The following is a 15,404-nucleotide window of genomic DNA, read 5'->3' as shown; positions in this document are numbered from 1 at the left end:
GGTCCTACGCAAGCCTCACCTTGCCAGGTTTTGCTTCCGTAGCATCTCTTGCTGCCGTGCAAACATCTCTGCTTGTGCTGGCTGCAGGAACCCGTAACCTGGGGACAGGGAGAACGATACCATGGGGTTAATAATGTCAGCACTGACTCTGCCAACTCAGGTCCAGCTCCCCAGAGAGCTAACTGAGAGCTGCCTTTCTGTTCTGGAGCCCATCTATTCCCCCACTCCCAAGGCAGAGCAGCCTGCTGCTGAAACACTGGACAAGAGAGGATGATGGGGATTGAAAGAGAGAGCAGCCAAGGCAACCTGCTCCTATGGCAGCAAAACAAGGGTGAACTCAGCACAACAGCAATAGGGAGACACAGAAATGCACCTGGGCTGTTTGGCTGAAGGACAGTCCCAGCCTGCACCCTCACTATTCCCTCACCCTAGCCGAGTGTGTTTCTTCTGCACTCACCTGGTGTCTGGCACAGAGCTGAAGGCACCCCGAGGAAAGGAGGTCTCAAGTGGGGCCCCAGGGCAATGTGGGGTGCGTTCTGGGGTGAGAGCAGAGGCGGTGGGTGGGATATCTCCCTGCAGAAGAGATCAGAAGAGAAATGAATGTCAGACACCTGAAGGCTCCATCCACAGCACCCAGAGGGCCCTGGCGCAGGAAGAACACCCCTTCTGCAGACAACCTGCGTTTTGTAGGAGAGGCTGTTGTGAGACAGAGAGATTCCTCCTCACCCATAAGCAAAACCTGTATAAGGGAGAAAAGAAAGAAGCAGAACCAGAAGGGGAAGAAAGCAGCCAGGACTCCGTAGGTCCTCCATACTTCCCACCTTGACATGTTTGCCTTTGAGCTGTGCTGTGCACGGGGGGTTTGGCTGCCCAGAGCTAGCAAAGGCAAGGCGAGAGAAAAGATGTGAGGCAGAGAAGGACACAGACAGGAGACATGGGCATTGGGATGTGAGCAGGAAGTGCCATGGGGTCAGTAGAAAGGATACTGCTGGAGAAGGGGTGGGTGATGCTGGTCAGAACGGGTAGGTGGAAGAGGTAGGTCTGAAAGGTGGGAAGAGGACAATGCCTGGAAGCAAGGCAGGTAGTGCTTGCCTGTGTGGGAAGGAGCGGGGAAGGCAGGAAGGGAATAAGAGCCAAGGTCTCTTCCATTAGTCAGATCTGCCCTGGGAGCCTGCAAGCAAATCTGCTTTCCGGCTGCACGTCTCTTAATTCCTTTTGATGGCCACTTACAACGTTATTACCTTCAGCAGGGCATCCAGAGGCACAGCTGAGTGCCGTGCCGTTTATTTTCATTTTACAGTATCTCCCTATAAAATCTGCTTCAGGAGAGACCGGAGGGCAAAAAAAGGGAGCAAGAAGGTGCCTGTGGCTGGCACAAACAGACCATACACACAACCACGCTCCCCCTTTCCATGGGGGAACAGCACGCTGATGTGAGAATCCCAGGCACCCATCCCCACATTACCACCATAGCTCAGGAAAAGCCAGACAATGATTCTTTGGGAATGAGATGTGCAAGGAAAAGATTCCTGTTGTTCCCCTAGCTATTCCCAGCATAGCTTTATCCTCATTCTATGCCACACACTGACCCACTCACCAAACAGCCTGCGATTCCCCTTTGGAATACTCCCGTCTCCCTCCCCACTTCCCGCCTGCCTCTGCTCCCATTCCCCTGCCTGGCTCCATCTCTCCTTGCCTCCTTCCTCCCCTAGCTCTCCTCTAAACTAATTGCAGAGCCTGGCGTGTCTGGAGGAGAGCCACGGATCGATCGCTCGCTGTTGAAATGTTAATGCTAATCGTATCAGGGCTCCGCCAGCCCCTCGCACTTCAGTGGCAGCTCCAATTAATCTCAGGTAACGCAGCGCCTGACCTTCGGCTCCGAGCCGGGGCAGCAGCCAAGCGATGCTCATGTAATTACACCATGAAGTGTGTAATCACCTGCCCTAATCCCCGAGGCCTCACAATTAGCCGAGGCCTCGGTCGCTGGGCTGCCAAGTGCTTTTGCCACCCAGGACAGCCTGCAGATGAATAACGGACAATTAAAGCGGCATGACGGGGGCGAGGAGGTGTCCGTTCGATTGTAATTAGCTGTAATCATGGGCAGACGAGCCTGGCAGACGTGCTGCTCCCTTTATAAGAAGCAATTTAGGAAATCAAGTCGGTTTTAACCATTCCGTGGCCAGGCACGTGGTGCCCGTGCCCTCCCTGCCTGTTCTGTATGCAGGAAAAGGGGATCCTGTGTGAGAGAGCAAGCCCCCAGGCACACAGAGCTCAAGAGGAAATGCTAAACACAAAGAGAGTGGCTTGGTTTTATCCAGGAAGGGCCAGTCTATGCCCAGGGAGCATAGTGTTTGATGGGGATCTGCAATGGACACTGCAAAATCAAAGGTTCTCTCTTTAGTGGCAGCCCAATGTTAATCAGAGGCTATTTTGATGCTTTAATGTGGCACTACAGGGCTTAACATTGCTCCCTAAGGAATTCACATCTAGTCAAGGCCCTGTAGCTCATTCCCTCTGTTTTTCACGGAGGGGATCAACTCACACTTTGGGTTGGGAAGGGGGGTGGCAGGATGAAGCAGTGGCTGTGGGATCTGATTGCGTTGCCATGCTCATGGCTGAGCACTGCAGCTCACCGGGGCAGGGATGGAGGTCGTGGTAAGAGGGGGTGTAAGAAACACATTAGGAGCGACTTGGAACGTGAGAGGTCAGTCACTGCCCGTGTTACACACACAGCACACGCTGGGGATGAGTCCAAAGGTTTAGGGAACTCCGGGAGACACATTTGCATGTGCTGTCATCATTCCTGCCTGACACAGCGCATGGAGACCCTGGAGTCCTCCTCTCAGCGACCAAACACATGCAGAGCACAAAGCTGCTGGGTGAGCAGATAAACAGGACCAGCCAAAGGTCCTGCACCTGTGATATGCATGGAATCTGAAGTGAGGGAACGGAGGCTGCACACAGCCAGACATGAGACACTGCACCTCCCCTGCATCCCCTAATGCTCATCATCAGGTAACTGAGGAAGCAAGCAGGTATGCTCATAAATGGCTGGGGGATAACAGACTCTTCTCTCTGTTAGACTGACTCTCCCCAGCTCACGTTGCAGACCCAAAGGAGATGGTCCCCACCAAGGACAGACATCCCACAAACCCAGCCTCCTGCCATCCAGGAGCAGAACCTGTTGGAGCCTTCCACTGCTCCTTTCCAGCCCATCTGCCCCATCCTTGGCATGGAAACCTGGCACAGGAGGGAGGGAATGCGACCAGGCCATGTCCTGGCACAGAGCTGGGAAGCCCTCCCAGGCTGCCTGGTGCAGATATAGCCTATTGCTTCCAAGCAAGCTTGGAAATGAACTGGCAACCCTGGAGTAAAAAGCCCCAGAGACCTTAACCAAAGCTACTGTGCTTTTAGGCAGACATGCACCAAAACACAAACCCTGGCATCCTTTCTCAGGCATGGATCAGCCTTGAACTCCCCATTAGTTTCCTTCCTCCTCTTCTTCTGCCTCTCAGAGTAAGACCTGAATTACAGGCCCATACCTGGAGAATGTGAATTTAGCCCTTGGCAATCACATCTGATAAGCCTTGTCCTACCTTGCAGAGAGCAATTCTGTGTTCCTGTATATTCCTCCCCACATCTCCCCTTTTCTTTCCCTCCCCCAGTATACCAGCTGGAGGCCTGTGAGCAGGGTATTAGGGGATTTGCACTGCATGCTGCTAAATTTGATATGTCCTTTAACAGGAGACAAATGGTTCACAAGGCTTAAAAAGTATCGACTTTTCTTTAACAATAAGCACTAATGGCCTTCAAATAATCAATATTTAAAGTCATTATGGGGTTACACATTATACTGTTAAAACCAAGCCTTTCACTTTAACCCCCTCATATCCTCCCAAGCAGAGAGCAGTGCTCTCCCCCAACTCCCTCCAAGCTCAAAAGAAAGGCTCGGAGCTGTGACTGGAGATGGGAGAGGGTCAGGAAATGCAGATTGAAACCGGCAAGGCATGGAAATAAATTCAGAACGGATGGAAGAGGGGGGAGAAAGAAAAGAATGCATGAAAGCTCTGCTTGCTTCTGCTTTGCATTTGATAGGAAGAGACACTTCAAACCTGAGGTAATAGGCAAGCAGCACACAGCTCCTTGCTGTCTGCCACCCACAGACGCTGTCTGGGCCAGGAAGGGCTTGCTAAAAATGGTGTTTGGGGTTTCCAGGCAAGAGACACACACTGACACTGCTCTCTAGGGCAGCAACGAGGCCTGGACACAGAGAGGGGTTGGTTTATGCTGCCAGGAGAAATTGCTCCTTCAAGTTCAAACTGGTGCTAAAACCACAGCAGTTAAATCGGGTCAAGCTCTTTGGCCTCGGCTCTGCACAATGGTCAGGCAGCTGGGACCTGGGAGGCATCCTCCCAGTGCAACAAGAGGGATACAGCATTCACAGCAGAGGTGAATGCTGGGGTGAGGAAGAGGAGGCTGGATGTGAGGTTGGGGTGAGGAAGAGGAGGAAAGAGAATGTGTTCAGAGAGGACAGCAGAACATGCCCAAGGAGCCTGGGGTGTAATGGAAAGCATCCGTGAGGCAGGGAGGGGAATCAGGCGGTGAAAGAAAAACAGCAGCAACAGCAGATGGGAAGCACAGAGTCCAAAAATCCTTTGCTGCCATTCCAGGCACACTCTTGCACAGAGAAAGGCCCCTGGGTGATGCACAGTGTCAGCCTTCTGCAAGGGAAGGGTGATGGGTGCATCTTTGAGGCTCTGTGGCTCCCACAGTGGCCAAAGGGCTCGGCTTCCCAGGACCCGGCAGATCAGGATGCTGATGGCATCTCAGGCAAGGCAGCATTTCTCGCTCCTTGGCATTCCTCCTGCCTTCACCCCATAATCATCTATGGTCATGGAAGATGAATTGTGCTTCTAATGCTTCTTACAGACAGCACCAGAGACTGTGGAATGCTATTGCCAAGGTACCTGCCTCAGGTACCTGCCTCAACGCTTGCCCTTTCTCCAACTATAATGTGCCTTCTCCTCAACCTGTGAGAGGGGGGCAGGTTCTCCCACACAGACCCCATGCCATACACACGTGAACGAGCTCCTAGTAACTCATAACTGATCCATCACGTTCAGCCTAAAAGCTTCCCCACACCAATCTCACTGTCAGACAGCTCATCCAGCCTAGTCTGAGCACCCATGCAATAACTTCCATCTGCAGGATGTAAAAGTTTCTCCTTGAAGGAAGGTGAAGGAAATGTTCCCTGGCCTTCACACACACTAACCTGCACTGTGAGAAGCAGACTGCTCACTTCAAGAGTCCTACCAGGAGCTGAGTGCCTTGGGGAAGAACATGCCAGGCTAAACGACCCCAGCAAAACCAAGTACATTGCCAACCAATTCTGAAGACAGGATTCAACAAGTAGGATCCAAGGAGTAGGATCCAAGCAACTCTGCAGGGCACAGCCACCTGCCATTTTTGCAGGAGACACGGCAGCCTGGAGATGGGAAGTACTCCAGGTTGGAGTAGTTACAGTGACACCTTTAAGTCGTACCCTTTCCTCTTCCAAGTCTTTTTATAACACTGAACTCAACAGTCTTTTCAAACCAACCACCGGGTCCTGGCTCTCTATAATCCAGGCCTGGATCAATCTAGAGAAGGCTCTAGGAAAGCAAAGCCATGAAACCAAATGGATTCTCAAGCCTGCAGCTTGGCAAGACTCATCAGTTTTACTCTTTCCAACAGAAGAGGAAGCTGAAGTGAAGAGCTGAAGGGACCACTACTCCACTAAAAGGACCACGGAAGCTAGTCCAAGAAAATCCATATTCAGAGTGTCTGTGCACATATGGGTATCACCCTCTTCAGAGCCAGCACCCTCCTGCCTTGTGTTTAGCATCACTAAACCCACCAGCCTGTTTATGACCAGCAAAGACAGGTATTAACTAGTTGACAAATGTCTGACCATACCCATCTTCCCAAGTATTCCCTGGCTTAGATTCATCACCCACTTCTTTGCACCTGGAAACATGGATATATACAATTCCCACTAACAGGCAAAGGTTTCTGCATTCCTGTCTTTGCAAAACCAGCAGCACTGCCCTGATAAATAGAACTGGATCACCAGGACAGGTTTCCCCCCCTTGCTTTGCCAGACATAAAGGCTGAAGTCTAGAGAGCCTAATTATTCTTGCCCACAAAGCTGCTGCACTGAAGAGCTGACCTGATCCCCACAGATCTCCTGATAGGAAGCTGAAATGGAATTTTAACACCATGCCAAACAGTTCACATCCCCCTGCATCATGTGTTATTGCTTCTGCTCCTGGGAAAGGAGATGCTGTAAATCTACTTACAGTTTGCCTATGTACGTGAGCCAGCCTCCTCCAGCGCCTTCTCCTCTGTCAGTGCCTACCTGAGCCCTTTAAAATTTCTCTACCTTCATAATAAAGGTTTGATTTACCCTCTTGACAAAGACCACAGCAGCCAAGTACAAAACCCAAGGCTAACAGCAACAGTGAGAAAGGAAGGGAGAAGTTAACCCATACAGTGCTTTACTGCAATACATGGCCATGGCTTCTCCTGGCATGACCTAAAAATGCCTGTGGTGCTATGGCAAAACAGCAAGAAGCAGTTTGTGCAGGACAGCTCCAACCTGGCCATGTCTGAGTGGGAGCAGAGTGACCCTTGGTGACACTCAGGCGGCTGCAGACTGGAGAAATAACAATCACGAGTACTAACGTCAAACAGACTGACCAAGTCATGACTATGGGGCACAGCTGTGGCTTCCCATTTCCCAGCAGGACTCCCCAGCTCTGCTAAGTGAGGATTATCACACCTGAGAGCCTGGCCAAGCAGGTTGGCCAGCCAGGGCCCTATCAGACCCTCCCTGTGGGAGCAGATGACTGCAGAAAAACAGGCAGTCTGGTCTGCTATGCCTGGGAAAAGAAGGAATCATGGGATGCTCCCAGCCAGGCCCACCATGGTGATGCTTATAAAACCACAGAATGGTTTGGGTTGTAAAGGGACCTTTAAAGACCATGAAAGCAGGGTGTCCAGAGCAGCTGTGGCTGCCCCATCTTTGGCAGTGCTCAAAGCCAAGCTGGACGGGGCTTGGAGCAACCTGCTCTAGTGGAAGGTGCCCCTGCCCATGGCAGGGGTTGGGACTGGATGAGCTTTAAGGTCCCTTCAACAAAAGACACTCTGTGATTCTAAGATGAAAATTAATGTTTTTCCAATCATTAACTCCTCGCCTATGGTCTCTGTCCCCTGACCTAGTGAGCAGCTTCCTTCCCCCTCCCACAACTGAGGAGGAACAGCAGCCCTAACTCCAACTGTCCTCTCCAACTGGGGGGTAACACCCTCTTCCCAAACAATTTAACACCCCCTGGCCTAGACAGCTCCATTACCTGCAGTACCTGTCTGGCTGTAGCAAGTACCTCTGGATTTGATGCACCTAACTCCTTTTCAGCCTGCCCTCCTATACGTGCAGCACCTCCCCATAGCATCCTCCACCCTTCCGGACGCGCGGTGTTAGCCAGGCCTCCGGCTGGCCTGGCGCTGCTCCAGCCCACACAGAGCTGGAGACGCTCTCCCTGATGAGAGCCTGCACTCAGACTCCTCTATCTCTGCATTCCTCACAGCTCTGCCTACAATCCATATGGACTGGGCTGGATTTTATTGGGTGGGTGAGCCAAAGTACACCAGCTAGGAGAAAGCATTCCCAGGTCTGCCCAGCTCCTGACCGCTGGCCAGAAAGAAGGGAAAACAGATTGCATCTCCAAGGCTATAAATGTGGGGGGTGATTTTGAACTCAACATACATATATCCACAGACTGCTGCCTGCCCCCACCCCAAGATGAAAGCCAAAAGAGTCTGGATACTGAAGCTTTTCATGCTTGTAGTATGATGCCCAAAGCCTTTGCACCCCTGTGGCTGTCAGGCCCTCTCCCACCTCTGTTATCCTGGTCAGAAACACACACAGCTTTAATTTAATTCCCAGCTGAAGTGCTTGATTGAGGAGGGGATGGCTCATGGCACAGAGCAAGATAAATGAGATGTAATTTCAGAGTGGGGATCAGCTTTCCAGTGCTTCCATCAGTGGTAAAGGCAAACTGTGCATCTTTCTTCCTCAAAAGAAAACTACTTTTTCTACTCCATCCTAAAGCACTGGCACAAGCTGCCCAAGAAAGCTGTGGCTGCCCCATCCCTGGCAGTGCTCAAGAACAGGATGGGTGGGCTTGGAGCAACCTGCTCTAGCAGAAGTTGCCCCTGCCCATGGCAGGGGGTTAGAATCGCACTTTGGCACGTACCTAACCCCTGAGGGAGATAGTAACACCTTACCTGGGCAAATCAAACCCACCCTGCTGGTACCTCCCCATCCATAAGCTCCTATAGACCACCCCCTGCGCAACACCACCACGACAGGAGCAAACCCCGCCCCAAGGCGGCGGTGATGGGCGGCCGGCCCTGCCCAGCCCAGCCCGTTTCCCCCCCGCCACCTCCCGCGGTACCTCTCGGGGAAGTGTGTGTCCCTGTGCTGGGGCAGGCCCTGCTTCCTCCGCTGGCTGGAAGAGTTGCTGGCCGAGGGGATGTGCGCTTCCATCGCGCCGGGGTTCCGCGCTGCCGCCGCCGCCGCCACTTCTTGCCGCGCACGGAGGAGATCTGGGGAGAAGGAAGGGATTGAGCCGCTGGCCCCCGGACCCCGCACCGAGGCGCACACACACACACACACACACACACACACACACACACACACACACCGCTCCAGCGGCTACTCCGGGCTCTCCGCGGGCGACGGGGCTGCTCCCGGCCCGTCCCTCCCCGCAGCCCCTCGGGCGACAACGGGAGCTCCGGTGCTCCGCCTGTCAAGCGGCGGCCCCGCGGGTCCCTGCCCCGGGCACTCACTGTGCGGAGCGGGATCCACCTCCGAGGGAGTTCGGCAGCGGAGGAAATTGTGCAACTACGAGAGGGGGTGGATTGCTGTTTAATTGCCTTCCTCCTGCTGGAGGGAGGGAGGGAGGGAAGGAGAGAGGGAGGGAAAGAGGGGAGGGAGGGAGGGATTGGGGAAGACAAAACGGAGAGGGAGGCTTCCCGAAGCCTGCCCCCCGCTCCCGGGGCGGCACGTCCCGGTCCCCGAGCCAAGCCGCAGCGTTATCCGCTACCGAGCAGCCTCTATGCGGGTTTAGAGACCGGGTTTGAGCCCGGGACCCCCGGGGAGGGGGAAGCAGCGTCCCGCGTGTCCCCAAACCACATCCCGGCACCTCCTGCGGCCGCCAAACGTCGGGAATGGCGGAGACACCGTTCCTTTGGGCGCCCCACCATGGCCGGGAACATCCAGCTCCAGAAGAATCACAACGGTTCAGAGCACATGGGGGCACGGCCGGGCTGCACCTGCCCAGCACAGCTCTGCAGTCAGAAGGGATGCAGAGGATGCGGTACATCTGACCATTGGTGGACAGACCCATGAGAGGTGCAGTGGCACGGGCACACACACCAGCTGCACTGGCTGAGGTTCTCCCTCTCACAATTAAGTATCAGGAACCCCTCAGTTCCTGCACCTACAACCTGTGGGTTCCACCAACCTGTCTCTATCCCACACCAAACCCTCTGCTGCCGTTCACATGGTACACAGGAAGCACACACACAGATGCACACTTAGAGGAAACCTTTTTCATACACTCCCCATGTGCCACAGCAAAAGGAAGCCAAAACACAGCTGAGGAGAGGAGGGTTTATCCTAATGAACACATACTGAGATCTCCGAGCACTCCACATCCAGTGGCATTATTAGTCCTCTCCCCGCAAGCAAGTCATAATGAAGGTTAACGTGAGTGTGACATGGCCCTGGGGAATGCTGCACTTTCTGTCTCCTTGCCCTCCTTTACACCACCACACTATTTTCCTTTGGTGCTGGAAATCCTAGGCATCCATATTCCCATTAGCTCCAAGCTTAGCTTGACCTTCACCAACCCCCATGTATTTTGGGGCTGGTCAAGGCAGAAACCCCATGATGGGACAGCAAACTGGGGTGGCAATGCTGACACCGCTGCTGGTACCTGAGCGCATCCAGCCACATTCATGCCCACCCAATCCCCATCCCACATCCCCAAACTGAAGAGGACAAGCATCCAAATGATGTGCAGTTCTGAGCAGCATAGCCACGCAGGACGCTGCACAGCAACAAACCCCATCAGCTGGCATGAGAAGCTGGAGAGCTCAGCGAGCGTGCACCTTCACTGCTTATAAATTCCTTATCTGAAACCCCCAGGTCACTCCCGATTGCCACGGTGCCTGTAATTTACAATTCTGGCATGCAGCCACTTCCAGAAGCTTCACTGATCCTAAATGACCGCAACACCCCCCCCCCCGCACCCCCTTCTCCTTGCCCAGACCCCCCCCACCTCCAGGGTCTGTTATTTACAATCCTGCACTCTGACAGTTGGGAAATCAGATTGATTGACAGTGGGACGCTGGCGGATGGAGGTTCCAGGCACGGAGACAGCCTGAATGCAGAATGTGGGATGAATGCCACTGGGAGAATGGGGGCGGAGGAAAGGGGGGGGGGGGGGGGGGGGGAGGGTTGAAAAGCAATTAAAAAAAGAAGATTTCTAAATTATTAAGAGTTGTTCAATTATTAATGCTATTGGTGCCTCCATGTGAGCCCGCAGATAAACTGCGCTTTGTACCGCCACTAATAATTTATAGCCCGATCAGAGCCCTTTGGTGCGGAGACAACCCAAAAACACACCAGGTTTTGTGTTGTCCAATGTTTCACACCAGGCTCTGTCCATGCAGGCTCCTCTTCAACCCCCTGCCCACCCCAAAACCTCTGTGTGACCCTTCATTGATGAGACAGTTTAATCATAAGAATACCTCAGGCTTTTAACGCAATGAGCTACTCTGCTCATTCCATGGGGAGAGAAGGGGGTGACAGCAGCTCTTCTGCTGCCTGAATATGCATGTTCCCTGTGTCCAGCAGCCAGCCAGAGCTCAGGTTAAGTGCTCTGTCACAATACCAGTACACACAAGGTGTTCTGTGCTGAGCACATGCCCTGTTGTATTCAATATGGTCTACAAGGACCTGCGTGTCGTGGTTGAACACTCAGCATTTGCCTGTCTGCATGTGTCACTCTGTTGTGCATGATGCATGTTATACACTGTCCTCTCATACTCTGCTTGTGTTCTTTGCATGGATGTATGGAAACTCACGTGGCTTTTCCCTGTACATACCTATGTATCATGCTTGCAGCTCTGCGAATGCCTGGGACAGCTGAACAGCACACAAATAAGCATGTGCCACGTTCACGACAGTGTTCCTCAGCACAGGTTTATGCCATGCCTTTGCTGATAAGCAAATCCTTACTCCTCAGTGAAAGGAATCGCCTTCTTGCCCCCAGAGAAGCCAATCAAATCAAACAGAGTGGAAAAGAAGACAGCCTCTTCATTAACCTAACAAGGAGCCCTGGGGATTTACACTCTAGAGCAGAGATTCTCCTCCAGCTCTCACTGGATGCTTCACCGATGTTGCCTGTGCTCCTTCCCTGGATCACGCAGGCAGGCACCTGCCATTACTGCAGACCAAGCCGAGCCAGCTTTGCTCACCCCAGGGAAGGAGAAGGGGGCTGAGGAGCCTTTGGCCTGCGGAGGGAGATGCTGGTGGCTCCCGTGCTCTGGCAGATGTGACTGCCTGGTGCCCCCTTTAGGCACAGCGCAGGAGGCTGCAGCCGGCCTGGATTTATCCAGCTTCCCCCGCAGCAGAGGCAAAACCTACCAGCATCCCCGCAATCCACGTGGGGATCCATCAGATCCTGGTACTGCGGGGCCCTTACTCCCCAAAGACGCCACTCCAGCCCCAGAACACGGCAGCAGCATTGGGCAACAGTTATCTATTAATGAGGAGGCTGTTTCAGGGCCAGGGTTTTGATTTTCCCCTATGTAACTGCACAAGCATCAGCCTTTTAAAGAGCTCCTTTTAAAGAGCAGATTGGCAGCATCTTCCCTTGAACACAGACACCAGTGCAGAAATACTCCCGAGCTGCCACAGCCTAGGAACAGCAGACAGGCACATACAGAGGCACAATCTGCAATGCATGCAACAGCCCTTAAATAAATAAGGCCCAGGGGTCTCTCAGCTATCCTCATGTCCAGCTCATCCTCAGAGAACCAAATCATCCTGGGAAGGTCTGAGTGCTGGAAGCTGCAACCTACAGGGTCGTCATGGCAATGCTCTGATGGAGCCCTCCCAGAGTAAGCATCCACTGGGTATGGAAGAAGTTCTCTCCCTTTCAGCAACCTTCCCCTCACTTTTCCACAGCAGATCTGGTTCTAGCTAGTGAAGAACCTGCTCAGTCCTTAGTGATGCAAATGTAATTGCCTTCAATGGATGATACTGTGGATGAACCTGGCCCATGGATTTCATGCCTGCTCAGCTGTCCTCCCTGCAACTTAGCTTCATCTACATATTTTAATTGTCTGTAACATCATAGACATCTAATTCTCACTAAGGTGATAGGTCTTTAACACCAATTTATGTGATGTCTGTGCGTAGCAACTACTGCAGAAACTTTCTAAGCCTATCACTATCAAGGTTTAACCAAACCCTGCAACATCACCTTGCTGTTTCAGATCCCAAACAGCAGGAATATCTGGCATTACCTGCATCTCACACCCTCCCCCAGCATTATGCCAACACTCATTCCCCTTGTTCCACAGTATGACCTAAATAAGACACCACAGGAATCTGAATATTCAGATTGACATGAACTCTTGAAACAGAGGAAGACAAGGACTCCCCGCTCTGCCACTGCAAAATACACAGTAGTGATGCTGCAGTTCATCGATTCAAGCAAACAAACATGTAGCCACCCCCAGATGGCTACATAAAGTATTAGTATTCAGAGATGGTGGAGGGCAGATGCCCCACAAAGATGATGGGAGAAAGGGTCTGTAGCATTCTCTTTCACACCACCTACATTCATTGCATGGCACACACACACACCACCTCATCCCATAAACCCTCCTTACATGCACACAGGGGTTAGAGACATCTTAAAAGGCAAAAAGCAAAGTGAGCCCCTTCTTCTCCCATCTCCGAGAGCCTGTACCTCCATGGCTGGGCACTGCCATGCTGTTGGCCAGCTGGTAGAGACGCTGCTGCTGCTGCTCCTCAAAGGTGCTGTGCTCATTCAGCGCCGACATCATGCGCCTGTAGTGCTCCTCCGGGGTCATCTGAGTCACCGAGTCCTCAAGCAGAGGCGTGTGGGAGTTTTCTGAAGAGCAGAAAGATTTGGTCTTTTCCCCCCTCCCATAGAGAAATAGAGTGGAACATCACATAAATACAGGGGCAGTGCAAAGACAGAGCACGATTTCTCACAACTCTATTGTACCCACTGAACTTGAGGTACCACGCTGCCAAAAGCTGCACTCGTGTTCCAAAAGGTACTATTACATGGGGTCCAGACACACCTACAAGCTGCTAAACCTCCAAATGGGCAAGGGAAAACCCACAAAACACCTATGTACAACTTCTTTTTCTCCCTTTCCCTAAAGCAACAAGCACTGCATTATGACAACAAGAAATTCCCAGCCCGCTCCTTACCCCCAAGGTGGCAGAGGACAGGCAGGATGAAAGAGTTCAGAGTTCTCACCCTTTCATCTCGGGGGATGAGAGTTCTTCCTTTCAGTTAACTCCTGATGAGACACACACCCCTTTCCCCCACCTCTCTGAACACCTGCAAGGACACACTATGTGAGAGGTGCTCAAGCACCCAGTGCAGGTGATGCTGACAGCATCACCCAACAGTGATGACAGTCCAGCTGCCTGGACTGTCTTGGAGGGAAGTCACAGGAACACTTTGGCTTATGGCTAAGCACCCTGAGGCCATTAAAATCACACCCAACACGAACACCTCTCCATCTGCCTGGAATGACTGCACAGGGAGAGGCTTTGAGGAAGGCCCTGCCTGCTGCCTGGGCAGCAGGGATCCCACTCTAACAATCAGGGAGATAAAACCACAGAAGGCTTTCTGTTTACTGTAAGCAGAACTCAGAGTAATTACCCTTCTCTGCCTTGGCGGTGGCTGCTCTAACACTGTTTTATCTTGCATCTTCCCCACAGGCAAAGCCTTTTCATTACTGAGAGAGGAACTCCCAGGAACAATCTCCACAGGCAGAAGGGAGGGAAGGGCTCCCCCCATGCTGCAGTCACCAGACCAGCACCGTGTTCAGTGAATGACAAGACCACCCTACCGTGTGCCCCAGATTTGTGCTCCTTCATCCACCTCATTTCACATTGTCCCTCAGGGATCCTGGCAGGTGACTCTGCTGCTACATTGCCTCCGAAGTCAAGGTGGTGGCTCTGAGCACGAGCCATTTGCTTTATGCTGTGGCCAAAGTGCATCTTGCTGGGAAGAGAGCTGTGGAGCTCTACCAGGTGACAGGAAGGCCCCTAAGCTAGAAAAGATAGCCTGTGGCCATCAAATACAGCCCAAGAGACAGAGTAGAACGTGCCCTGCCATGGCTGCTCAGGAACTGGTTCACTTCTGCCTTGGAAGGGATAGCATTATTGTAACTACCCATATTGATAATATATATACCTAGATATGAAGGGATAGCATCAATAATAATAGTCGTTATAAAAATAACAATGAAGTTGCAGTCAAAAGGATTGCACCACCTGTTCCCAGGGCACCAACTTCAGTCCCCTCCCCTCCACTGCAGTCCAGCCATCCAGCCCAGCACAGATCCTCACAGCAATTTGTGGCTGTATCTGCAACCACTGATCTCTACCCGTGTCACAGAGCTGTATCTCAGGGACCACAGGCTTCCTGTGTGAATCATAGGTTCATGGGTTTGCTTCAAGCCAGGAGCCAGGTCCCACCCTGCACATCACACCTAGGAACCAGACCTGAAGGATGGAGCTGCATGAAGCAATGTGCCTGCCCCCTTCTTCTCCCCAGCTCTGGTACCCAAACCTGCAAGCCACCAGTGGAAGGAGCAGGGGCAGAATTCCCTTCCAGGTCCATTTCCCACCAAATCAGACTCCCACATCATCCTCCTCTGCTCTCTTGCTGCTTCCCCCAGGAATACCGAAGTGCACCAAGCATCAGTCCCCTCGTGATGCTCTTACCAAAGGCCTAAGGAGCAGAGCCACAGGCCACAGACCTGATTTAGAAAAACACTGATTTCCACACACCACCCCCCCAGCTGTGTCATTAGAGGAAAAAAGGGAGGAGGGAGGGGATTTAATAACACTTAATTACCATCAACTCTATCCGATCAGCCGCAGAGCAGATTTCAGGTGCAAGGAGGGGAGGGGGAATGAGGGTGGCAAGGGGAGGCTAAGAGGAGGGAGTCCAGGGAAAGGCTGGATTTGCACCACTTAAAACTTGGAAGATTTCACATGCCTCAGCCAGGGGTAA

At 52.5% G+C, this 15,404-nt stretch overlaps 1 protein-coding gene across 7 annotated transcripts in view; it reads right to left on the bottom strand.

Moving 5' to 3' along the window:
* The window catches only part of SAMD11 (sterile alpha motif domain containing 11), a 135,426-nt gene that overhangs the window by 13,545 nt on the left and 106,477 nt on the right, over nt 1-15,404 (bottom strand). For 6 of the 7 annotated variants that reach the window (XM_057432226.1, XM_057432240.1, XM_057432248.1 and 3 more), the window contains 4 exons: nt 13,089-13,253; nt 8,496-8,646; nt 458-573; nt 20-98 (listed from right to left, as the gene is read on the bottom strand). In XM_057432226.1, coding sequence (XP_057288209.1) covers nt 20-98; nt 458-573; nt 8,496-8,646; nt 13,089-13,253 — 511 coding nt within the window. The remainder of the gene's footprint in view (nt 1-19; nt 99-457; nt 574-8,495; nt 8,647-13,088; nt 13,254-15,404) is intronic. The other variant, XM_057432257.1, reaches the window with a different exon arrangement.

The sequence above is a fragment of the Pezoporus wallicus genome, unplaced genomic scaffold (assembly GCF_028554395.1).
Source record: "Pezoporus wallicus isolate ANWC-B61680 ecotype Strahan unplaced genomic scaffold, APGP_CSIRO_Pwel_v1 contig_8006, whole genome shotgun sequence".
NCBI classification, from domain to species: Eukaryota; Metazoa; Chordata; class Aves; order Psittaciformes; family Psittacidae; genus Pezoporus; species Pezoporus wallicus.
This window is presented reverse-complemented; position numbering and strand designations above follow the sequence as displayed.